Source organism: Heliangelus exortis, chromosome 2 (assembly GCF_036169615.1).
Source record: "Heliangelus exortis chromosome 2, bHelExo1.hap1, whole genome shotgun sequence".
Classification (NCBI taxonomy): Eukaryota; Metazoa; Chordata; class Aves; order Apodiformes; family Trochilidae; genus Heliangelus; species Heliangelus exortis.
The window spans coordinates 97,621,101-97,647,639 of NC_092423.1; the positions used below are offsets into that span (position 1 = coordinate 97,621,101).

The window sequence follows — 26,539 nt, forward strand, 5'->3', positions numbered from 1 at the left end:
ATGCATGCTGTCCCCAAAAGCATGACCCTACATTTACTACTTTCATATCTTACTGGACTGGTTCTTCTCTGCATAGTGTATTTTTTAAGCATATTTCAGATACAAAAAGAGACCTAACTAGATGCTGACATCATGACACTTGGAAACCAAAAGCTGTCAATGATCTTGTCAGGACAGTCCACCACAGAGGAAAGCTGCTTTAAGAGGAATCTTCCCACAGGATTCAGATGTTAAAGGGAAACGCTTCGAATAACAAAGATGGGGAATCACTTCTGTAACTTTACAGAGCAAAGTATGCCCACCTGCAAAGGCTTGATACAAAAGACACATCTTACATAGATTTATGTACTCCAGTGCCTATGCAAGGTTTTGTCCATGGAAGAAACTAACTGCACATACACACGTATATACATATGTTCACTCACCTTGCCTTCCTTTCCACCCCTCCATCACCCAGATGCCCTCGTTTTGAAATATCTGAGGGTGTATTTGCACAATTAGACAACCAGTTTTATCAGCAGCCAACCCAGAAGGCTCCAAGCCTGTTGCAATTGTTAACTAAAACATACTAGTCAAAGCTAAAGTGCTCAATTCACTGCCAGTGAACTACAGGCCATACACAGCCCCAGAGCAGCTTTCTGTGTGATGGTTTGAAAAATATGTCAGTGTGTAGCTTTATGCTTAATGCAACCACCTCAGCCTCCAGAAGTGAGGAAAAAAAAAAAAAAAAAAAAAAGGCAAAACCAATGACCTAATCTGGAAAGGAATCCAATCTACCACCTCCACTCATGTTACTTCTTCACCTCCCTTTATGAAAAGAGAGTTTCTGTTGTGGAAGTGGAAACGACAACTCCCACCCAGGGGCCCATGGGCCCTAAGCCAGGAGAGTAAAAAGAGCTGAGGGAGATGGTGCAGTATATGGAGAGAAACTCCCCATGCTGAGATGGAGCTGGACCTGCATGCCAGATGGAGCCTGGGCATGCGTGCAGCCGTGTCCAAGAGGAACAGCTTGCTGGAAGAGTGGAGTCACTCCTGACTTCTACTGCCAATGCCTGAACCCCAGTACAGTAACAGACCCTACCTGGAGGCACTGCAGCTACCAGGACCTCACTGAGTGACACCAGGGTGCTGGGACAGTTGGATCAGGACAATGAGAGCAAAGGGTCCCAAAGCTCTCACCACTCTGGGCTAACTGCTTGAGGTGGTAAACAGCTTGGGATGCAAGTGAACTCCAAAGCTGTAAGATCCTTAGGATGCAAGAAGGTGTAATAACGTGGCCTCTGCAACAGCATGTCCTACAGCCCACCAGCAGCTACTCCCTTGCCTAAGGTTTCCTCTGGAGAGAGCAGCAGGCTGAATAAATCATTTGGCAGCTGCCAGCCCCCAGTAAGATCTCTATCCCAGGAGCCAGAGGAACTCCCCAAACAGATGGCCAGCAACATGTGCTCAGCATGCCCACGCTTGGAAAATACCATGTTCACACACCACGTGCAGACCAACCTCACCACACATACGCAGTCGGTCCAGTGCCACAGTACAGGATTCTCTCATCACCACTAAAATAAGCCCAGACTAACCGGGCCAATGTAGGAAAAGGCACTATACCCTGACTTAGTGCACAGGCAGCCTTAAAATGGACAGCAAGAGAGGCAAGGAGAAAGGGAAGAAGATGACAGAAAACTAGGTTTCCTGCACTCAGCTATAAAGGAATCCTTGAATCCCTCTAGGACACAAACTCACTGTACAGTGATCTGCAATGACAAATACAACCGTGTAGAAGGGCCTCCTAAACTTTAGGAGGAGAGCAGTATGACAGCATGGGAAGATGAGTACAGAGAGGAAAAAAAGCAAGAGAGAAGGAAATTATGTACAGCATGCCAGTGCTTAACTATGAATGGCTTCATGGAGTTTACAGATATTTAAGGGATACGACAGAAGAGGAAAATCACTTATGCTTAGTATCAGACACTAGATAACCCTAATCCTTTTACATAGCACATATTTGATTAGGTGCCTCTGAGCCAGGTGCAGTAGTTCACTACTGAGCTGTGCAACTCTCCCTTAAGGGCTGGCCTGGGACCTGCTACCCCAGAGCAAAGGCAGACTCTGCTCAGGTCTGCTTGAAACCATGTATTCAGATGTACCCTTCTGCTAGCATCCCCATACTACCAGAAACATTAGAAAATTAATAAAAATTTAACACACTGAAGTGCTTTGCTGAATCTTGCCCTGAAATGCTATAGGGGTTTTCTGCACCGTGCCTCCTATAGATAAACCCCATCTCTTCTACAGAAGGTGGCATCTGTCTGGAACAAGAGAACTTCAGCCCAACAGGTGCCTGCCTCATCATCCCAATTTTGGCCTCTCAGCCATTCTGCCTGTCTGAAATTGCTGCATCAGTCATTGGAAACTTACTATCTGCCTTTCTCAAGTCTTTGTATCAGGGAAATGCTACCTCCCCTGCACTAGGTAGATACAACCTAACCTAAGAGTTGGTGCCCACCTACTACCACCCTTCTTGGGGTGATGGCAAGGGGTTGAGAGAAGAAGAAAGGAAAAACCTCAGTGTTGCAGAAGGAAAACAGGCCTGTAACTTTTTTTCCCCTGAAATGTCAATGCAAGTGATAATGTGCTGGGACTGCTGTGAACTATCTGGGGGTGACTCAGACTGCGGGAAAATGTTATTTCTTGCCTTCTCCTTGTCCTTCTACTTACAAACCTTTGTCTGACAGCTGTTTCCTTGTGCTCAGATCAGTGAAAAGCAGGTAAGAACTGACAGCATCTGTATTTAGATTCCCCAGTATAAATTCTCCCTTTATTATTCAAAACACCAGGGTAGATTTGCCTAATGATTAAAAAAAAACCCAAAACCTTTCAACTTGATTTCACTCAGTGACTAGTTACCCTACAAGAGAGATATTACCAGGCACAGTCAGTACAGCTCAGCAGGACAGTGACCCAGCTGCCAGGCCTGGCACGGGCTCACAGCCCCAGTACCTCACCCACTGGCACCCCGCAGACAGACGGCAAACCCAGCACTGGCAGCCCTGCTTGATGCCCCCTCCCACCAAATGCCTGGGGATTTGGACAAGTAGTTCTCAGGTGTGTACAATCAAGGCTAAGCCTGAGCCAATGCAATCTACCTTTTTTTTTTTTTTTTTTTTTCCCCCCCCAGGGGGCAATGTATCATTTACCTGCTTCTTGCACTGCTCTGAACACTGAGCCACCTCAACTTGCTCCTTCTTAGACCATGGGTCTTCAACCATGAGCATTACTACTTAAAAGTATCAGGGAGAGAAAGCTTAGACATTCATTCCCTATTATTATATTCAGTTCTCATATCATTAAGTTTTGGAATGAAAAAGGATAAGTCTTGATGATAAATCCCGGATCCCACAAATAATACCCAAGCAAGAATAATCTTAGGGATCCAGATTTGTCGTTTGCTGACCTCAGCCATTCCTAGGTTTCACAATAATTTACAGAAATTACTTTTGTGATTAGGTTTTGAAATAACAGTACCATTTAATAAACCCAGCTGGGTGATTACTTAATTATCTTACGGTGATGATTATTTAGCTCAATATTCAGAGCTTAGAGGAGACTGGTTAAGCCTAAGATAACTTACCTAATTTGTATTTTACAAAGGTTAAACAGCCTCTAGAATTGAACAGGGTAGGAATATGACTTTTTGAAGCCATTTTTAAACACTGTGCTTCCTGGAGCACACAGTGTCATCCAATTACCTCAGCTGAGCATCAGGACATTGACACAGCAGGGAAGAAATTTACTAGAAGAACTTTTGCAGGTAAGAATCTACAGTGAAGAAGAAAAAAAATCCTCAAACTGTAATGAAACAAATGCAACACTGTGCTGGTTTTGACCAGGATAGAGTTAATTTTCTTCACAGTAGTTAGTATGAGGTTATGTTTTGGTTTGTCTGTGCTGAAAAGAGACTTGATAATGCAGGGATGTTCTGGTTCTTTCTGAGCAGTCCTTACACAGAGCCAAGGCCTTTTCTGCTTCTCACCTCACCCCACCAGGGAGCAGGCTGGGGGTGCACCAGAAGCTGGGAGGGGACACAGTGGGGACAGCTGACTCCAACTATCCACAAGGATATCCCACAGCATATGATGTCATGCCTAACAATAAAAGGCAGGGAAAAGAGAAGCAAGGATGTTGAGAGTGATGGTGTCTGTCTTCCCACATTACCCTTAGGCATGGAGCCCTGCTTGCCTGGGGCTGGCTGAACACCTGCCTCCTGATGGGAAGTGGCAAATGAATTCCTTGTTTTGCTTTGCTTGTGTGTGCGGCTTTTGCTTTACCTATTTATCTGTCTTGAGCTCAACCCACAAGTTTTCTTACTTTTCTTACCCTTCAGATTCTCTCCCCCATCCCATTGAGAAGAGAGTGAGCAAGAGGCTGGGTGGGGCTTAGAATCACACAGGGTTTAAACAGAAGCAATGCCATATAATCCAAACTTTGCTTTTTTAATTGACTCTTCAGGAGATCTTTAGGTCTTCTCCACTTTTCAGTTCCTAAGAATTAGAATTCTGCCTGAACTGTTTCCTGAGAAACAAAAATCCATTTTTCACTTTCTGAAATGCATTACAGGTACTAAAAAGGTCCCTCTTTTCCCCTCGAATAAACGCAGATTATTGTTATATTTTTAGGCATTTTAAATACATTTTCTATTTTTTTATTTCCACATATTTGCATATATTTACACAGACACCTCTGGTCACTGAAGTGTTCCAGATACCGGTGCAGTTTCCGATTTTGGCCCTAGGTGGCAGCGATACCTTACACCACATGGGAGCTGCTCGCTCAAAATGCTGCGGGAAGGCAGAGGGGCTCCTTCCTTCCTCCCTCTCTGGGTTGGTTCCTCCGGGCCTGGGTGACAAGAGGCCACCGCAGCTCCTTAGGATTGCAACATTTTCCTTGCCGAACACAAGCAAAGCAAAACTGTTGCGCTGTCCCCACCAGGATGACGAGTACTCCAGCAGAACTGCTCTTCCCTTTAAAAGCAGCGTTTCCCAAGGGCAGGAAAGGTTACAGCATCGGGCAGAGAGGTGCAGGGACTGCTAGAGAGAGGTAATTATGGAGAGCACCAAACCTCTCACTTGCAGTCTGCCTCCCTACACTTAGAGCGATTATTTCTATTACTTAATGCTTTAAAACTTTTATTTTCCCAACTACGCAGCACTTTACTACTTTAAGTAATCCTCTTTTCATCCAAGTCAAGGAAATAAGTACTATTATCCTTCCTCCCTTATTTGGAGATGAAGCAAGTTGCCCAAGGTGACACACTGAGTCTGGAGCCACCCGAAGCCAGCGCTCCTCACTTTCAGTCCTACCCTGAGATTTCCTAGACAATCCTGCCCTTAAAAATTGTTCTGACTTCATTGTGGTCGGCTTCAAAGAGCAGTAGCTAGAGCATGCTGAGAGAGGAGAGGCAAGCCCATGTCCCTCTTATGAGCAGAAGAGCACAGAGCACACATCCAGCTCCCGAAAACTGCAAAGCAGGGTGGTCTGCAGCACTCAAGATCTCTCCCAGCTACAGACTGGGTTGTTGTTCCCACTGGGATTTTTCTTTCTTTGGCACATGTAAGGAAATGAGAATGAGTGTACCAAGCATGCCAGCAGGGAACAGAAGGAATAATGCTAAGATCAGTGGGGAACAGTTTGAAAGGCCAACATTTAAAAATCACAGACAAATCCCTGGAGGGGTCCACATTATTGAGTATTTTCTGTCACCCTCCTTATATGTTCCCCTTTTATTCAAAAAAGCTGTCAGAAGAAGGGTAGTATTTCTACAGTTGTGCTCCTGAAGCTTGGCATTCGAGATGGGCATTATCAATGCAGGTCCTAATGCAAGCTGATGAGCCCCACCAGTGATGCTGCCCTCACTGCTGGGAGGCAGGGGATGGTCAGGATGCTCACCCATCTTGCATGATGGGTGCAGGGATTTTGCTGCAAAGAGCAGACATGGGGCAGTGTTCAGTACTCCTTCAACATCTCCTTTATGAGAGGGAAAAAAAAACCCACAAAGACATAAGTCACCAGGTTGAGGAAGAATCAATTTAGAATTTAGCAACATCAGAAACTTGTTAAGCACCTCCCTGTAAATCATTTAATCTCTTTTCCCTCAACATCTCCCCCTGGAAATCACAGGTGATGACAGTAAGAGTTGATCATTGTAGAGCAAGGCTTATCTTGGTTTTGTTCCAGCAAACAGGAGAGTGCCCAGGAGTTGCTTGGCCATGGCTTCCTGCATTCCAGGTAGTGATTACCAGCAACACTGTCCTCCCAGTACATCAGTCCTCCCAAGGCACAACCAGCAACACCACAACTCACACCTCCCTGGGATGTCCAATGCACAGACTGTACCCAAATGGCTGGGCCCCAAAAGACACTCAGCACTGCCACTAGCATCAGCTGCTCCCACGGGAGACGTTGTGTTGTCCTAGTGAAGCAGCCCTGGGCATGCTCCTGGTGTGCTCCACACCCTACATACAGCCTTCACATCCCTCTCAGATGCTCTGCAAACCTTGCCTCAACTCCCAGCTGTGAAGCCAAACACTGCTGATGGATCAGACAGCAGGGGGACACATTCAGTATTTTATCCATCATGATAGAGACACCGTTCAATACCATCCACATTCATTTCAGGGTGCCACTGATGCCACCACAGTTGTCATTCAGCATCGTTCCATCTCTTGCAGTTATCCCTCCAAAGCCTTGTATTTTCTGCTAATATTAAAATGGGCTTTGAATGTTTTAACAGACACACTAAGAGATGGCAGGGCTTGCTATGGGACAGCAAGCAGCATCCTCAGCAGCACTGCAGAGAAAGCATCCAATGCTCCAGAGCACCCAAAGGTTGTTCTGCCCCTGCCATAATCTGTTTAAGGCCTCAGCACACCAACCAAGGTATTAAACAAAATCAAAAAGCAGGGGAAAGATCATACAATGAGATCTGCAGAAGAGATGAAAACAAACAAAAAAAAAAAGAATAAAGATGAACATGAACTGGTGTCCACCCAGGAAAACCCATTTACAGAACAGGAACATTACTACTACTTTTCAGCACGTACTTATCAAAGAGCAACTTTTTTTTACTTTTTTCTGGGATCAGTCCTTTTCTGCTTTTTGAGTGTTACTAACATTTGTGATTCCAGTGATATTTCACCTCCTTCTTAATACAATGAGAACTTCAACATCCAGGCCTTTTTTTTTTTTTTTAAACATGAAGGAAGTTCAGCCAAAGAAACCCAAAAATATCTTTAGTACTTATTTTCGACACCTGACCCCATGAGTTTTCTATGTGTGAGGTTGGTAGTAAAGGCAGTAGATAATTTATCTGTTCATTTCTATTATGCTTTCTAGAAGAATCACAGTAAGAGAGACCATGTGTTTGGTAAGTTGGTCTTTATAGGGCAAGAAATACGTTCAATTTAGCCATAGTTCAACTGCTGGAAGGCATGTTTATCTAGAAATCTGACAGGCTTGAAGAAAGAGAAAACTGAAGGTAATTAAAGGACAAAAAAGGCCCATTTGAATAGGAAAGTTATGATACTGCATCTTGACACACTTCAGAAGTAACACAAAAGGAGGTTTACTTCATAGTTCACTACAGGAACTAGCCAACAGTCAGCTAATCTGCTTTACCATTTTCTTTTAAGACATACAGCTGAACTTTCTTTTTCCATTCACTATTTCTCCTCCAAAAGAGGGTCTGAGACAGAATATTTCCTTCAGAAAATGATAGTTAATAAAAATTTAAATCTGTTTTTAGACTCTATACACTGCCCAAAAATAAAAGTATTTCCTTTGAAAAGAATCCACTTATTGATAGCTTTTGCACACAGAATAAGGCCTGCTTGGTTAAAAAATAAATGTGTTTTAGAAGTGTATAAATAACCTGCATCTTACTGATCACACAATCTATTTACCTTGTGCAACTCACTCCGCAGGGGACAGGGAGAACACACTGGTCCTTTCCAGTCTCACACCACAGAGCAAATGCATTACCTTCCCAACTCTCATGCACCACACTCTGCTTTTAAGGTTTGCACTGCACACAGCACACAGTTTCTAGCAGAATTTCCTTCTAGTACCCAAGACTAATAAAAAAACTAAGATTCATTCATATTTGACATCTGACTTTAGAGGCCTCTGAAGTCTCATTCCCCACAAGTATGACTTTCTTTTAAAACAGCTTCAGCTTATCAGAAATGCTGATGAGTAATAGTGATGACAAACCTACAGCAGAGAGTTTTCGGTACAGTTAGTAACCACTTCTTGCCAACCCATCATCAATTCCCCTGAAGTGCTCACTTGACTATGATTATCATTACTTATAAGGGCACCATGAAATTGAAACTGAGACAGTGCTTTAAAAAAGAAAAAGAAAAAATTATATATATATTTAAGAGCAGTTCTGGGTACTAAAGCAGCTCCCAAATCCTCAGCACCGAACTGCATATTCTTCTTCACAAGAAAGTGATGTTTCCTCTCTTGCCTCCAAGAGGAAAGGCACCACTTGCTCTGGTAACAGACAATACTAATGAACCATACAAAGGAAATAATGGGTTACTTCATGCATTTGACAGCTTACTGCAGCTTTAAAAGATTTGTGAAGATGAAAATCCATTTCCTTTATCTCAAATTATTTCATTTTAGGTACTTGTAGCAATTACAGCTAACATTTTTCAGACAGAAGTGTGGTTTTTGAATTACAGAATCCAATTCAATGCAACACTCAAATTAATCTAGCCCATTTTTCCAGCTCTGAAGTCTACGGGGTTAAGATTTGACAAGTTCCAGTTTCATCTGTAACCAAATGAGAGTTAATATTCCTGCACTATTTAAGTGCTGAGGAACGAGACTACCTCCCCTTGAGGAGACACCTCCTCTCCTCCTCATGCAGGATACAGGAGGGTACAAGGTATTCCTCCCAGCAAATGGGTGGAGGTGATGCAGTAACGGAGAGCTTTGGGAACCCTGCATTCATCATGTTTTACAACTGCCTTTCAGGAGGGAGCTGCCAATTGCCAGGGCTGCAGCTCCACAGCAACTGCTCAGGTGCACCCCTGGCCCCAGCATCCCTGCCTCCTGCCCTGCCAGCACTCCTCCTGCTCCCTGATCCGTCTGGAATCTAACTAAAAACCAAAACAAAACAAACCCACACAAACAAACAAAAACCCAACAGTGAGTGTTCAGCCAGATCAGCCCCCTGAGGCCTCACACCACTACCTTGGCAGCTCCCTACAGAGGACAAAGTAGGAGGAAACACAGGACCAGGAGGGAAAGAAAGGGAAGACTGCAGACTTACAGACTGGTGTAAACTGTCAAGGGATCACACCTTCCAGCTACAATCAGACAACTTTTTTTGACAGCAAAATGAAATGGGACCCAAAGCTATTGCCAGGAATTGAATGCATGAACAGGCAACCCTCACAAATGGCCCCTTGGTCATTGCAGTCAGCAAAGAGACAAAGGGAAGACCTGCAAGCATACCGAAAAGCACATCAGAAAAAGGAGCTCCCTGCAACATCACAGTGTAGCATTCAGCTTGGGTGGGTGCCCCAAGGTCACGGACACCCTATGGTTACCCTTGACAAGGGAGTACTGCATCCCACCCACAAAAATCCTGGCTCACAAAGCAGGTTAGGTACCCATTTACTGTTGAGCTGATTAAAGATAGTCTCAAAAAGTTTCAAGTGAGATTCAGGCTTAAGCCCTTGGCTCTGCAACAACACATTTAACCACTCCATGTCCTTGCAGGGATCATTTTCCCACTATTTTCTTGCTGCTTAAGTAGAACAAACATTACACTTTTCTGGGCCCTTACTCGCCAGTGTTCTGCATCTGGCAAACAGTTAATGCAGCTTCACAGAACAGTAACAGTGATAAAATTCCAGAACATTAGCAAATACATGGAAAGCAACAACAATGTATATTTCAAATCTTCATACATTCCCCTTCAAATTACAGCAACAGCAAAGAGGATGTCACATTTGGGCTGCCAAATGCAAAATGAAATTAGGCTACATAAAACATAGCAGGATCTAAACCCAAAGACAGCAGGTTTTAAATATACGTTCTGATTTTTTTTTCTTCTATTGACAAAAACAGCCTCAGCAAAAACTACAGGGAGCATTAAAAGTGACACCAGAAGTTCTTCCAGCAGTTGCCTATACCAGAACTCCTCAAGAGGCTTTGCTGCAGACCCATAGAGCATAAGGAGAAGGAATTTGGTGAGAGGGTCTCATACTCACTGTCTGCAAAGTTTCTTCCTGTCGTCTGCTTTGGCTCTGCCGGTTGATAAAGGAGCGTGTCGAGAGTTTGTAATGGTTCAACAAGCAGATGATCACTACCACCATAACAGTTATAACCACAATTATGATGATGATTTGAACAAACTCCAGTTCAGCTAAAACAAAGAAAAAAGAAAAATACGTCAATCATGCACAGAATATTATCCATCAAAGCAATAACTTGAAAAACACAGATGTACATCAGATTTATCTGGAGTAAGATGCTTCTGTTGTCCATGTCAAAGTTTTGTGAAGAAAACTGTGTTTTAAAAATTATGAAATTTTTAATATTTATTTATATGAGATGCAGATATTTATGAGATGCAGGTCAAAGCTAAAACTTCTCTGCAACCTTCACAGGTATAAATTTTTCAGCATAAACACCAGAAACAAGCTTTTTCAGGCTTGTATATAACAATTTCACTAGGGGAAAAAAAAACCAAACACCAAAACCCAAAAAACAACAACAAAGAAAACCCAAAACAAAACTACACACAGAATTCACATTATTTTAATAGCCACCTGCAATGCCAATAGAGTCCATGGGCTTCATAAGCTTCAAAGCAGAGGCAATGGAGAGAGGAATCAAGACACTGTATCTAGTAAACTATCCTTAATTTTGTATTAGATAAACAGCACAAGAATTACCAAAGTAAAGTGGAAAAGAAATTTTTCTTCCAATTGAATCTACATGCAATTTCTTTTTCAATTACTTGCTTCTTTCCAACTAGAATAAAATTAACTTTGCTAGGCCATTCCCATTCAGTTAAAAATCTAAAAAGATATCTAGTACTCTAAAACAAGATACATTCCACAATAGTTAAAAATGAAACTGGTGCCTTGGCTGTTGCAAGAGATACAGTTACAATGAACTCTCCATCAGAGCCTGTCATCTTACCCAAAGTCCTGCCTATACCACAAATATTAAGTATATTTAGCAATGAGTCACTCTTGCACTCTTTTGGCTATACTGGAGCAGCAAGGATGAGCAACATAAGGGGGGGAAATTGCCCTTTGGTGTTAACACAGTTGCTGATATTTCTATGGAAACTGCATTGCTCACAGGGGATGCTCTCATCTTGAAAGACAACTCCAGTTAATGGGAGGAGGTCCTCGGTTGCTAGGCTGGGAGAAAAAGCAAAGCAGCAGGGTGGGTTGCTCAGTTTCAGCACCTTCCAAAAATGGCATTACTTTCGGGCACAAAAACACTAACTTTGGGGAAAAGACATTAAATGTCTGTTTTAAAAAGAAATAAGGGTAACAAAAATATAAAAAGGCAAAACAAACAAAGAATACAAACTCTCCCCCATCTCTTTCACTCCTAGTCACCCTCAGCCTTCCCTGTAGCAGCATCACACTTACACAAACACAACAGGACTAAGAAGCTGAGCCAGAAAAACCCCCTCACACATAAAATCCAAAGTGACCTGCAGTAGAACTAAGGGAAACCCAAGGCTGCTACACTATTCTGAGATCCCTCACAAACAACACCTTCGGCTGCAGGAGCTGCAAGAGCACTCAGTGTCCAGTGGGGGCTGGTGCCAAGGTCCAGCTGTTTGTCACAAGACACCAGTGGGCACAGACACACCACCATCTCAGTGCTGAGGTACTCTGATCATCTCAGTAGGAGCAACTAAACTGATTCCAGTGTAAGGAAAGAGTAAAGAGCAAAATAATATTCATTATTTCATTTTTCTTTGTTGTTTAGTATGACTCACTCATTGGTAAGACCACCAATATTTTCAGAAAATGTGATTAGTCAGTGCTTTGCTCTGCTTTTGCTATCAATCCCATATGCAGCAATGTTTGGGTTTTTTTCCTCTGTTGACTCACTACAAGCTAGCAATGTCAGCACCAAAAACTCAAAAAGCCTGAAGCATAGAATTAGTTAAAAACCAAACCCACCAGAACTGTGCTTCAGTAAAAAGTCCATTTTACTTGCCTCAGAAGCACAGAATACAGACTGGACACAGTTGACAACTGCTGCAATTCACATTCTGTGGCTATGAATTATCAAAGGGTTTCTTTATCCAAAAACTTTTTTTTTTGGGGGTGTCCATGAAATACATTACACTGGAAACTGAGAGACTGTTGCTAAAGGGCAACATGCAAAACAAACAATGTTGATTTAGGCTTTCCTAGAATGCAAAGATCACTGGAATAACATGTTACTTCTCTATCTGCCAAGGGCAGAGTTTTCTAAATTTATCAAGGTCCCACAGTGGTGGGGAACCGTACCTCTCCTTTAGAAATAAGGGATTGGGACAGTGAGCATTTCCCTCTGGAAGAATAATTCAGAAATGTTTTAGCCAAACACGGCTATGCAATACAAGAAAATAAATTAAAATGAAAGACGCAGAAAACAGGTATGAGCACACAGGATCTTGGAACAACTCAGCTTTACAACATCAACAAAACTAAACACCCTACTGACGTTCCACAGGATTTCCTCGCTGGAAACTGGAGGGAAAGGAAAAAGGAAGATAATTTTTAAACCCTTTTTCCTCCTCCTGACTCTTTAAGTCATTGACAGGGAAAAGCAAAGAGCAGCAGCTGCCACCTCCTCTATTTATCACCACTTCTCAAGGCAAAGTGAACATTTTTTTCTGCGGGCTGCCGGCAGGCACGGGGTGACCCCGGGCTCCCCCTTCACCTCCTGCCCCGCTGCCCCAAAACGTGCCGGGAGCCAAGCACCGCCCTCCGGGTGGGCAGCTCCTCCTGCCGCCCCCTCTCCCTATAAATTAACTGGGAAAGAGACTGGGGGGACCTTCAGGAAATTACATGGTTTTACCTCCTCAAGTCTGTCATGCTCATACACACCCCGTTTCTGCACAGAGAGAAAATAATATTTATAATACTTCTCACACACACACACACACACACACACCCCGGAAAATATTTGTCACGGTAAACGCACAACATGGAAAAGGCAACTATGTAGTCAATTCATATATCACCTTCACAGAAGAGTACGGAAAAAAGAAATAATGATGTATATATAACTATCGACAATCACTCAAGCAAAAGCGCCTGGACTAATCCCTGCTCCGCAGACAGCCTGCTCGGAGCCCCCGGAGCCGCGGGCTCTGCCAGCCTGCGGGTTTCTCTGCGGTAACGCGGGACGGGGCTGCAGTCCCTCCCCCTGGGGACACCCGGCCGGCCGAAGCGGGTACCTCTTTCCCACAACAGGTCTTTTAACCGTGCATCCTTCAGCGCTGTCCTGTTAAGCTGCTGCTGCTGCTCACTGGACATGCTCGCCTCCGGCGGAGGGGGGGCTCAAGCCGCTCCGCCAGGCCCCCCGGCAGGCACCGCATCACCGGCAGCCCCGGGATCCATCCAGCGAGGGGACACCTTCCTGGGGCTGCCCGCTCAGCACCGCGTGGAGACTGACTGACTGACTGACTGACAGACGGACGGACAGGCAGACAGACAGCCTGCCTCCTGTCCGCCCGTCCCTCCCTCCCTCCCTCTCTCTCTCTCTCTCCGGAGCTCAGACCGCAGCTCCCGACGGATCAGCTGCCGCCGGCAGCCGGCAGGGGAGGGCAGGGCACGGCAGGGCGGTGCACCGGGAGGGCTGGGCCGGCAGCGGGCGGGCCGGGCCAAGCCGGGCCGGGGCTGACACCGGCCGCTCCCGCCCCCCCCTACCCCCCCCCCAACTCTTGCTCCGAGAGCCCCCGGCCGCGCGTGTGCGCACACGGACACCAGGGATGCGTATGGGCCCCCCCGTCGGCAGGGCCCCGCCTGGATTCGTCTGGAACGAAATTACTTTAAAGCAACACCCAAAAATAATAATTATTAAAAAAAAAATCAACAGACGACACTTAAAAAAAAAAAAAAAAAAAAAAAAGAAGAAGAAAGGAACCAAAACCACAAAACCCCCGCCGCGGCGCCGCGCTCCTCCCCGAGTCCCTCCGCGGGGCCTTGGAGGGGCAGAGGAAAGTGGAGGGGAAGGTCCGTACCTTACCCGCGCCGCCGCCGTCGCCGCCGCTCTTTAAGCCCGGCCCGGCCCGGCGGGCGCTCGGGGCGCCCCGGCCCTTCCGCCTGCCCCGGCCCCACCGCGACTGCGCATGCGCCGCCCCGCCCGCCCCCGCTTGGGTACCCGCCCCCCGTTTCCCCCCCGTTCCTCCGTCAGGGGCGCCCCTGCCGCCAGTCCCGGGGAGGGAGGTGCGGGGGGGAGGGGGGAATGGGGGCAGTCGAAGCGCCTTCCCGAGGAGTTATTTAATCACCCAGATTCCCTGTCAGTCCCGTTTCCACCCACTGGGAATGTCCCCGGCGAAGAAATCTCAGCCTTAGTTTCTCGTCTCCCTCCGGCGCCTTCAAGGATGCCACCACCACCACCAAAAAAAAAAAAAAAAAAAAAAAAATGTGGCGACACCAGAAACTCCGGCTGGGCGGCTGGGGTTACGTTTTCCCAGGTTTTAGGGAGATTCGGGAAGGTATAATATATATAGGGAGAGGCCTCCTGCCGCAATACTGCAAAAGAACACCCACCATAAGAAACGATGCCTGTAACCTCAAGCAATCCACACGCACAAGAGGGAGGGGAAAGGAAAGCACCGGAGATTTTGGGACTTGGGCTTCAGACTCGTCTGACAGTTTCTTTAGCAAAGCTCCCCGGCTCTAGCACCGTCTGCCTTCCCCTTATCCCCTTTGCCCCTCCCAGCCCTGCCGCTCCCGGCTTGGCAGATCGCTTCCCCATCCCGACCCGGCAGACGGTCTGAGCACCACTACGAGGGCGGTAGCAGGGATTTCAAGGCTGCCCCCTCCGCTACTGACCACAGCACCACGTCCCTCATGAGGACCATGTCCCTCAACTCCCGGGATGTTCCTCCTACACCTGCTTCACCAGCACGGCCAAGCCCGCCTCCCGTTCCTCGTTACCTCTGTGGGTTAGGGCAGCGTCCCCAAAGCAGCGGGTAAAACCGGTGCGTGTCTGTGTCAGCAGGAAAAGCGAGTTCCCCATCTGGTCTGCACTCAGCCAGGACTTGGGAGCTGCCGAGGAGCTGGGTGGCAGCGCTGGTGAGGCTCCAGGACCCACTTCCAGCAGGCTCTGCACAGCCTCACAGCAGCATCTCTCCCCTCACCACGGGGCCACAATGGTCCAAGCCCCCAGGACGAGCTCTGGGGCTGACCATGGAGACAGAGCCACTGATCCTCAAGCTTTTCAGATTTGCAAAACCCATGGACCAGTCTCCAAAAAGGATCCCTTGGCTCAAAGTCGAGGAGCCAAAGCCAGGAGGGGAAGGAGAGTGAGAGGATTTGGCCTGCTTGTGGTCACACATCAGACTTGCACTAGGAAGAGTCAGGGGCTTAAAAATAGTAGGGAGGCACATCCTGATATGTATATATTTGTGCACCACACACAGCAGAGCCCTCTTGTCTGGCTACAGGCTATCCCCACTGCCTGGGCTTATGCAAATGTTGATGTTTAGCTCATACTGCAAGGTCTAAGGCCCCAGTCCAAACAGCACCGTGAAGCTGGGGGGACAGTGACTGTGGACTGTAAATAAACAACCTTTGAGAGTTCCTAGGTGAGCAGAATGATTTGAAATTATATGTCGATGGAATTCTTTTGTGCAAGCAGAGTATTAACTGATCTCAGCACCTCTACCAGCACCGGGGAATAATTCCATAGGGACAGCAGATGCGGAGAACTTTCTGAACTACCATCCCATTGTCCCTTGACTACTTTGAAGCAATTTATTCAACAGACTGGCCTTTTAAACATGGCTGTTGTATGGGCATGACCCACTTTGTGTGTAAAGAATCAGTGATGGTTACCTTCCTGTTGCAAATTCTCCCTTGTCCAGGACTGAACCTCTCAAACAAAGTTTCTGAGCCAAAGACTGACCCACATACATTATTCCCAAATCTCATGTTTAAAATGAAAAGTTGGTCTCAGATAAGCTTAAAGACTGTAAGCAGAAAACAAAAGAAAATTAATACATTAGTATTAATGCTGCTTCTTTGGTTTCCTACAACTGAAGCCTGAATGTTTTGAGTCTTTCCAGTTCCTAGAGGGCATTAACCCACAGCATAAAACAATTGCTTTGGCAAAACTTGGGATTTGGCACATGGGGAGTCTGATACATTATGCACTTTGTTCCCCCTGCAGCCCAACACTTCCTCACCCACCAGAACTTGTTTAATATTATTGTATAAGTGCAGGCACAATGACTGCAAAATAGTTACCAACTGCTGCAACCATAAGCTATGCACCTGATAAGAACCCTCAAGAATATCCTCAGAACAGTATTTGGCTCATTACCTATTTTTTTTTTTATTATTTTATCATCAAGTTTTAATTTGAACCAAGCCCTTTAAGGGCTGAACAACATCACAGCAATTGCCAGATGGCCCATGAAAGCTACTCATTCAACAAGGATGGGAGACCACCTTCCTTCTAAAATTCCTCTCCCAGAAGCAGGTTCCACTGTGACCTCTGAGCAAGATGGCTGAGCTGGTGACAGGGTTTGGCAAACCAAGTCATAATGCTCCTCCACAAGTCTCTACAAGTCTAGCACATTAATGATAAAACCAAGGGCTAGTTAAACATGGTAACATTTAGGTGAAAATGTATAAAGGATGTATTTGCTAGTCTGTCTCCTCAATCTTGACTGAAAAAACAAAAAACTCATTTTGGAACCTGCAAGAACACAACCTGATTTTTTGTTTTACTAATAGGAAAGACTGTAATCTCTGAAGTGTAAGAAAATACAGTCATACTTTGGTGACAAAAATTGGACAGATGCTGCTTTCTCCATATGAGTTTAGTATTTCCTTTTTTTTTTTCTCTGCTTCTCTGAAGACTTCACTGATTGTGGGCAGGCTCCTGGCCAGCCCTTACTCTGAAGAGCAAGAGAAAAACCACAGTCATGAAACTGGAAAACAAGGGGGTGTTTCCTCCTGCCTGCAGGCAGCCCCTTGGGGTCACTCATTAGGGGAATCTGGACAGCAGGGGGGTGTGTGGGGTGCTTTCCCCTCCCTGCTCTATGGTACAGCTCAGAGCCATGTGCATAACCTCAGCCCAGAAAACCATCTGAGATGGTCACCCATCTACAAACATCAATGCTTAATGCAGGGCCACGCGTCCTTATTTGTCTCTTCCAAGTGGCACCAGGATGATGCTTCATGGCCAAAGCCATGTTGCCATTGTGGGGGAGCCATGCTCTGAGGCACAGGTGAGCTAGACCAGGTCTCTGCTCATGGGAAAAAGTCAAATCGATTGTTCAGTGAACATTGATGATAACACCAAAAAAAGGAGGTGGGAAATAGTCAGTGAGGGACGGAGCAGGAGACTGGGACCATCCCCTTTTGGGTAAGGGTCTGCACCTGGATGGCCTTCACATGACTGCAGATGCACCCACCAGGTGCCCCACAGCCCCCACCTCTAAAACTGCCATCTCCTAGGGTAATTCTTCACCTTTTCAATTAAATCTGGAGTATACAGGTTGCGTTTGTCAGAAAAAAAGATACAGCACCACTCCAGAGAAAGAAAAAGTGGTTTACTTGGGTTCAGTGAATTCAAGTAACTTACTTGCTAGAAGGTGCATAATCTAGATGCATTGTGTTCTTGTGTTAATTGTGCAAGGCAAAGTAGGCAAAAGCAACACAACCCCAAAGAAGCAAGTTTTGTGTAGGGTCTTAAGGCAGAAGAGGACAGTGTTTAAAACCTCTAAATTACCATCCTGCTAAAGCTGTTCTTTAACTCTGCGTTAATAGGAAGGATTGTGACATTGATCTACGTTTTGTTTTGTTTTTTAAATCACCCTTTGCAATCCCCAGTTAAAGAGCTCACTCCGAATCTCGCTTCCTAGAAAAACAAAGCAGCCCTTGATGTGCACAGTTGGTTGCACAGCCTGCACGGTCCATGTGCTGGCCACGCGTGTCCTGGTTTGTTTTCCTGTGCTGGAAGGATGGTTCGATCTGGGACACTGACTTATAACATGCTGTTTTAAAAGTAATAGCCCTAGCTCTGTTTACACTGGTGAGTGAGAAAATCTACTCATGAATTATCCCCACTGCAGTTCTATTAGTCCTCACACGCTGGCTCAACACAGGCAATTTACAGCCGTCTCCTCCAGCAGGGTTAAATGGTACAGTGAGGATAATATTCTGGCCTGAGGATAATATGTTTACCCGGGAGATTACGCTGCTGGTAGCTTCGATGCTCCCCCGCTGAAAAACAGGTACAGAATTTCCCAGTACTGATGCATAAGGAATGAGAAACTCTGGGCAGGGAAAGGCAGTTGTAAATCTGAGGGTGATCATCAGCCCAAGCTACTCAAGACCATGGAAATATCCCGAAAGGGACACAGCAACCAGGGGGACAAGAACCAGGAATTTCACACAGGTATCTGTTATGTTGAGCACTGCTATAACTTTCACTTATTAAGCCATAGCTTTCACTTATTTTAATCATTGACTAATCCCATCCTCCATTTAGTTCAATTAAAAAAGCGTAAACAAAATCAGATGCACTGACAATACTGCAACCCCTTCCATCCTTCATTTTGATCATATTCCATGGCTTTTTATTTTGAGCTCAATTCTAATCAGTAGTTGTAAAAAGGAGCTATTTGAATAAGAGAAAAGGCAAGAAAACATCACAGTGTTTTGGGTTTTTTTTTAAATTCCATTGTTATTCAGAGTTCTCCCAGCAGTAATTGCAATTAGTACCTGGTACTGGACTCTGTGGAGACTCAGTGGTTGCAGCATGACTACACTGCCTAAGCTCCCCATGGTTTCCAGGCAATTCCCAGCAAGTACAGGGAAGAATCATCCCTCATTATTAATATTCTTTTTTAGCCCATTCAAACAGGAGCTAGAAGAGTTGCACTAAGGACCACATTAAAAAAGCTGAGAGATCACATCATGCATTATCCTACCATAGGAACAGATGAAAGTTAAATGAGAGACAGAATTAGCATGGGTGCTAGAATCTGTGCATATGCAAGAATCCACCTCCAACACAAAACTGAAAGCCCTGTTGTAGAAATATAGGTTGCTAAAGAAGCTATTAGTGGTATTTTACACAGGAATAAAAATGTTCATTTTTTCACTCTTTGGAGTTACAGGGAGTCTCCTGCCAGGTGGATTGTTCCCCCCATAAATCTCAACTGCCACAAACTCCATGGCAGACAGGAAAACAACAGGCACTTGATTGCAGATTAACAGACTATCAAGATTTTGTAGTACTTTCTTATTACAGTGTATTGAAATACTTCAAAAAGCTGGACAGTACAGAAACCTTTCAAGATCACAGGAAAACTCAGAAACCCTGGTCTAAAATAAGAAGCCTAAGGGCAATACACAGAACAGAGATAAGAAGGGAAAGCAGAAGCAGGGTTACAATAAAGAACTAAAAATACAAGTAGAATGTGAAGAACTGTATTTTATTTCTGACATGAATATAATCAGCTGGCTTAGCGATACGAAGCTCTGCCTCACTGTCTAGTACCTGAAATAAAGGCTGAAGAGGGGAACCTCAAAAAGGCATCTGGAGATAGGGGAGAAAGGGAATCAACGTAATGCAAAATATGAAGTCAGTGATGACAGAAGAATAGTGCTTTTAAAGAACTATAGTGCCAATATAAACTAATACAAACATTCAAAAGCAAATAATGGAAATACATCGATACTGAAAAATAGATCTACAAATAAACCAAAGGAATTTTCTTTGTTTTTCTTTTATCCTGCAGTTTTCTTATCATTTGTCTTGCAGCATTTACATATATGCTGTCTGGATGTATAATCATAAGGGAAATTAACCCTGGCTAACCCCATGCTGCAGCACGTTACAGAAATTGCTCTAGAGAAAACAACTCTAGGAATAAAGTGGGGGATGTTCAAACCATTGGAAATCAAGTGAGTCACAGACATGATAGGTCTGAAGGATGAGAAAATCTCTTTATGAGAACATGCCATTAAACATTACAATCAAGCATAAAATTGCTCTGCCACAGTATTTTGTTTTATTTGCATTGTTGAATTTCTCCTAACAATAATGGATAGTTTATAGCACTAATGATTTATACAAAAGGAGCTGCGTAAATGCATCCCAAATGGGCGGCTTCTTTCTTAAGAATTGTAGACTCAGTTTCCTTCAGCTTGATCGCAAATCGGTGACTCACACAAATTTCACATCTGCCTTAGGATACAATGGTGCAGTTTCTAATGAGGTTTCATGATGGATTAGGTTTCTATGGTGCAAGAGAGGAGCATAAACTTATGCTAATTTAAAAAAGCACACTGCATTTCCACAAATTGCCATGGTGCAAAAACTTTGCCATTATCAATTGCTACCACTGCATCCAGTATAGTGTGGCTATTTTTACTAAGTTCATTACTTCTGGCTTCCACAGCCTTGCTTGAAATGACACATATTGTGTGCATACAATTTGCATATGTTCGTGCACACAAACACAAGTTTTCCCCAATAAATCAATGTAATTGATCTGGAGATGGGGGCCACAGAGTAAGAGTATTTAAATTGGTCTGCAAAACACATTCACCTCACTTGCAGTACAGCACCAAAAGAGATGGGGACCGAACTTTTTGACAGGAAACTTATTTGGAGTTGCTACAGTTTATAACTCACTTTAATAACAAAGTATTTTATTCCCAATCCCCAGCATTTCAAAAATGTTAAATCAGGCTCCCTCAAATCAGAAGAGTGGCATAAAACAGCACTTCAGGATACACCTTGGTCACATTTTTCCAGTGTTTCTTTGACCTTTGTGTCAAAATGAAGGTGTTCAACAACTCCCTTGACTCCAGCAGCTGAAGCATTAAGAAAGCCACTCAATTCACAGTAAAAACTTGAGAACTGACAACACTGGGATTAAGAATCAGAATCAAGTCAAGACTTCTTAGGCCAACAACAACAACAAAAAAATAGAATAACTGCAGATTATCATGTATCCAGCTCATAAGGGAAGCATCAGGAAGTTTCTAATGCACTTCTTTTCTGACTAGCATCCTAAGTGACTGTGAAGTCAATAATCCTCACGTAGGAGATGCGAGGAGGAGATGGGAAAGTCCACAGAGAATGTTGGCTGTTGGATGCTTCCTGCAGTTTTTCCATAACCACTTATCAGGAGCCAGTTTTAACGCATCATCACAGGCATTCCCCGGCAAGCAGCGGCGTTTCTGCCGCTTCCTTCAGACTGGCAAATGAGTAAGACTTCCCCAAAATACATCCTCTAGAAAAGAGGGAATTAGGCGAGGGAGCTTGGCACTCAATGGGAATTAGATACATCACTGCTGCTTGTGAAAAAGCAGACTTCTGAGTAAACCACCATTGAAATGACAACCACGTCGCAGAAGCTACCAGGCTATTTTTACCAAAGCAGAATATGTTATCTTTTCATTTTGTATAAAGGCAATAAAAATTCATAAGATTCATGCTCTGCATTTAAAGAGAAAAGCTTGGTAATACAGCATTCAGACCACATGGTTTTTCACATTACCATGAATGGTCTACGTTCTCCAGTTTTTTGACATGTTCACAGGGATGGTGTTTACACTGACTCGTTCAGAGTACATCATATCACATTTTAATGATTCAGTTCGGCTCTGACAAAAGGAAACATCTGCCATAATTTTTTCTTTTGTGAACTTTATCACAATTAAAAATCTGACGTTTCACCAGCCTGTGTGCCAACTGAGAAGCACGCCAAGTTTGGCACTTCCTGATACATACAAATGCGTGCAGCATGAACAGCTAGTACCAACAGCACCAAGCCATCACTGACTTGTCAGTTCCCACCACAAAAGAGAAAAAAGATCACAGTTTGTGGGCAATAATTTCATAATCTTGATCTGGTTTCCATATGACAGAGTGCAAGAGAGAGAAAGCAAAAGAAAAAAAAGAACGCTTCACAGCTCTGTGTGATGACAACATAAGATTTCTATGTCTTGCCCTATTGCAGCCAGAAAAATATTAAAGCAGCATGTCAAAACTGGCAGAGCTTCTAAAAAACGATTTCCAAACATCAGTTGATGGACAGCACCCTAGAAACTCGATTCAAAGCTTAAATACGCATCTACTTTACATAAAATGAGGCCAGTCCCACAATGTAATGACAGTATTCTTGTTTTCAGCAGAAATAATGGCATTACAAACTCAAGCCACTTCCAAGACACTGCACATACAACGGGAAGGCAGATGGATCATTTATTACAAAGACCACCAACCTCTTGTACTCTGAATAAGGCCAGGGTCTCTCTGGTACCTCTGGGCAGTTCCAATGACACTGTCATTTCAGGGTGGAAACCAAGAGCCAGAAACACCACCATCACCCATGATACAACCATTGAGCAGGAGTAGCAGAGTCCCACTGCTCTGTGGGCTGTGACATTACTGATCCCAGGCAGCTGGGGAGGGATGGATGTTTCTGAACAGACTCCAGGAGAGGGCTGTGGTCTCAGTATAGGTTGAGGGCCACTTTCTAACACTGCTCTTCCACCTACTTCTTTTTTTCCTGTACTACCAGCATAATACTGGATTGAACAGATTACAGTTAAACTTGAAATGTCTCATAGGACAGGAGGACTTGAGGGACTGAACAAGGAAAGGAAGAGTGACCCTGCATACAGAACACACAAAACTGCCCCAAGTGTATGGCAGAGATGTTTATGGAGATGCATAATCTACTTGCTATGAGATCTGACTGAGATTCAGATTGTCTCCCCAGCTCTATCACAGACCTACTGGTGACCTAGGGCAGGTCCCCTCAGCCCCACTGGATGTCCCTGCTCTCCTCCCTTGCTACCACAGCAGCACTTAAGCAGCCCTTCAGCCTTCATGTGCTGCCTGGTACCAGAACCATATGAAATTTTGGCTGCTAAGCCATTTATGAGGATGACTTTTGAGCTGCTAAATCACAAAAGTACATTTTCAAAATCTGCCCAGGACTGGCAAATGGGCAGGTGCCCTTTCCCAGTGAGCAAAAGGCTGGCCCTGAGCCGCTGCAATGGCATTTTCCTGTGTGTGATGGCACAAAACAAAATTTGCTTGAAATCTCACCAGACACACTGGGAAGTGACAGCTAATGTATCTTACAGTTGGTTGGATGGTATTTTTGGACAGGAGGCTGCATTTCAAATTACTTCATCCTATGATGCCACTCTGTACGACTGTACATCTGACACTGTACTGACTCACGGTGCGTAGCGCACTAAAGCGGTACCATTACACCCTGTCTGGGTGGGGTGAAACTTCCTGGGTCGATTTCCTTGTTGAAAAGGAAGTTTTGAGAGTGAGCAAGATACTCATTTTCAGGTGAAACTTCCTGGGTCAATCTCCTGGTTGAAAAGGAAGTTTTGAGAGTGAGCAATATACTAATTTTCAGGTTTACAGTGAAACTGTGCTCTCCCAGGCGTGCTTGCAGGCACACAGAGAGCAGGAAAAGCACGTTCACTCCCTCTCACTTCTCTGTATTACCCCACTGGTGTAACAAAACTACTATTTCAGATTTGGTGTGGTCCTAATTTTTTATTAAAAAAACATGGTTTTCATTAAGGTAAAGGGTTAAAACTTGCTAGGCAGCCTCCAGGGAGAGGACTGTGCTTTCTGCACAGCCTAAGAGGGTAGGGATGCTCTTGGCACAGCACACCTTCCAGTCTGTCTCCAGGCAAGTACAAGCTGGACCAGCCATCCAGAGGAGAAAAGGACACAGAAATGTCTCCATCATCCCTTTTGGCCTGAGATCAGGGGTCTCTGACATCCATACTTCCAATCCACAAAGTCTGAAGCCAAAGCTGCAGAGAATCAGCCTGAGCCAGGCAAGTGCTTTACATGGAGGCTTTGAGATCCTCTGCCATGAGGACCACTGCGTTTGTGCAACAACTCAAGAAGCAGCCTTGACTGCCCACCTATTAACTGTGGGAGGTGAGTCAGGTTTGCAATGCTGGCAGACAGGCTATTTTTACCACACTTAGGATGTGCTGTCACAACAGTAAATCCCAGCTGCAGACTTACCAAAAGCGCTAAGGGGATTTGTCCAGGATTTCAGGACGCCCGGCATCCTGACCTGCAGAGCAGCTCAGACCAAGCTTTTTGCCATTCACAAGTCCCAGACAAACGATTCGTCAGAGTCTGCAGTTTGCCAGCACAGTGCACATTCAGCGAGTGTGCAGGTCTCGGATGCATCTGACATCCAGGGCATGTGCTGGCCACCTGCACACAGAATCTCAGCTCTCACACGCACATAGAATCATAGAATCATAGAACCATAGAATTGGCTGGGTTGGAAGGGACCTCAGAGATCATCAAGTCCAACCCTTGATCCACTACCGCTGCAGTTACCAGACCATGGCACTGAGTGCCACATTCAGTCTCTTTTTAAATATCTCCAGGGATGGAGAATCCACCACTTCCTGGGGCAGCCCATTCCAATGTCTGATCACCCTCTCAGTAAAGAAATTCTTTCTAATGTCCAACCTAAACCTCCCCCGGCACAACTTGAGGCTGTGCCCTCTTGTCTTGCTGAGAGTTGCCTGGGAAAAGAGACCAACCCCCCCCTGGCTACCCCCTCCTTTCAGAGAGTTGTGGAGAGTGATGAGGTCTCCTCTGAGCCTCCTCTTTTCCAGGCTGAACAGCCCCAGCTCCCTCAGCCTCTCCTCATAGGATCTGCACTCGGGTCCCTTCACCAGCCTGGTTGCCCTCCTTTGGACCTGCTCCAGGACCTCGATATCCTTCCTAAACTGAGGGGCCCAGAACTGAACACAGGACTCAAGATGTGGCCTCACCAGTGCTGAGTACAGGGGCAGAATCACTTCCTTGGACCTGCTGGCCACGCTGTTCCTGATACAGGCCAGGATGCCATTGGCCTTCTTGGCTACCTGGGCACACTCCTGGCTCATGTTATGCACCAGACTTCATCGAACACCTCCACGGGCATTTGCACCTCACCTCCTCTCCACGATGCCCAGGCACACCAGACCATGAGAAACACACATACAAGCTCCCTGTGGCATAAGGCAAAGCCCCTGCCCTCAGATAGGGCAGAGTAGACTCCCCACAGAACACGCTACTCTTGTTTCTGTAGTCTCAGCCAAGGGCAGCCCACAATTGCAATTAGTTCCCTCATAAAGTTTATCCCCTACAGCAAGATCTTCCCAGCCCACCTCTGTTCTCAAGAATCCAAGCCCCTGGCTGTGGTAGGTACACAAAGGGTGTGACAGGAGAAATCTCAGTGCACCCAACACTTGTGGCTCAGGCATGAAGTCTGAGAAGCGTTGATGTGTGACACTAAAAACAATGAGGCTAACCTGCTGCTGATAGCCTACCTGCCTGATAACTCCTGCCTTGGAAGCTGCATGTCATTGTATTAGCACAGTTTTGCTAAGTTAATTAGAAAAGGCAAAACCCTTAGAGCACTCATCCTGTTTTGTTTTTGCTTTTTTTTTTAGACATGTCAAACCACTTTACCTTGTGTCAATATCTCTGGTTTCTGTTTTACACGCGGAAGATGGGAAGGAAGGGATTGCTCAAGCCAAGTTTGTACATATAAGGAACATGGATCTGCCATACAACCCAAATTGGCTCTCAGCTTGGATTTATCCTTTTTTGGGCAGAGAGCTTAGACATTTTGAATTTAAAAGGACTCTGGCATTCTTCCTTTATGTCCTCTCATATTTCTTGCTCTGAAAGCTCAGACTAGGACTTTTTGTTCGTTCTAAGTGTCTTCCTCAAAGCCAGCTTAAACTGGAACACCTTTGAAAATTTAGGGGAAGGTGTTTTTTTGTTTTGTTTTGTTTTTTATTTTCAGGGGTAAGAGCTGCAGTCCTCAGTGTTAAATCTCAGAACTTCGAGGGTCTGTTTTTCCTGCTAAAAAAAAAAAAAAAAAAATTGCTCTTTTTTTTTAGCATTGTGTGAATTTTCACCACATAAAGAACTCTCTGAATCCCAGCTTCCAAGATGTTCATATTTTATTTTTTCTCCTGTATTTCTGTATTTCTTTCTGCCTGAAACTGAAGTGGTTTTAGCTTCTCTATTGCCTACAGATTTTGTCATTTCTAACACGACAGTACTGTAACCTGCTTGTTTTCTCAGTGCATCTTTCAGCATCACTTGTACTTCACAGTGCAGATGTCTAATGCAGATCAAGGCAGGCGCTGCAGTATATTCTGTTCCAAAAGATATCCCCACCTCCTCATTTGTTTTGCAACACAGCTATCAAAGCATTAAATAAATAACATAATAGTTAGCA

General features: G+C 44.8%; 1 protein-coding gene across 6 annotated transcripts in view; it reads right to left on the reverse strand.

Moving 5' to 3' along the window:
- The window catches only part of LDLRAD4 (low density lipoprotein receptor class A domain containing 4), a 289,376-nt gene that overhangs the window by 12,539 nt on the left and 250,298 nt on the right, over positions 1-26,539 (reverse strand). For 2 of the 6 annotated variants that reach the window (XM_071737096.1, XM_071737095.1), the window contains exon 5: positions 10,284-10,438. In XM_071737096.1, coding sequence (XP_071593197.1) covers positions 10,284-10,438 — 155 coding nt within the window. Of the gene's footprint in view, positions 1-10,283; positions 10,439-13,495; positions 13,941-14,281; positions 14,391-26,539 lie in introns of those variants that run through there. The other 4 variants (XM_071737101.1, XM_071737100.1, XM_071737099.1 and 1 more) reach the window with 4 other exon arrangements.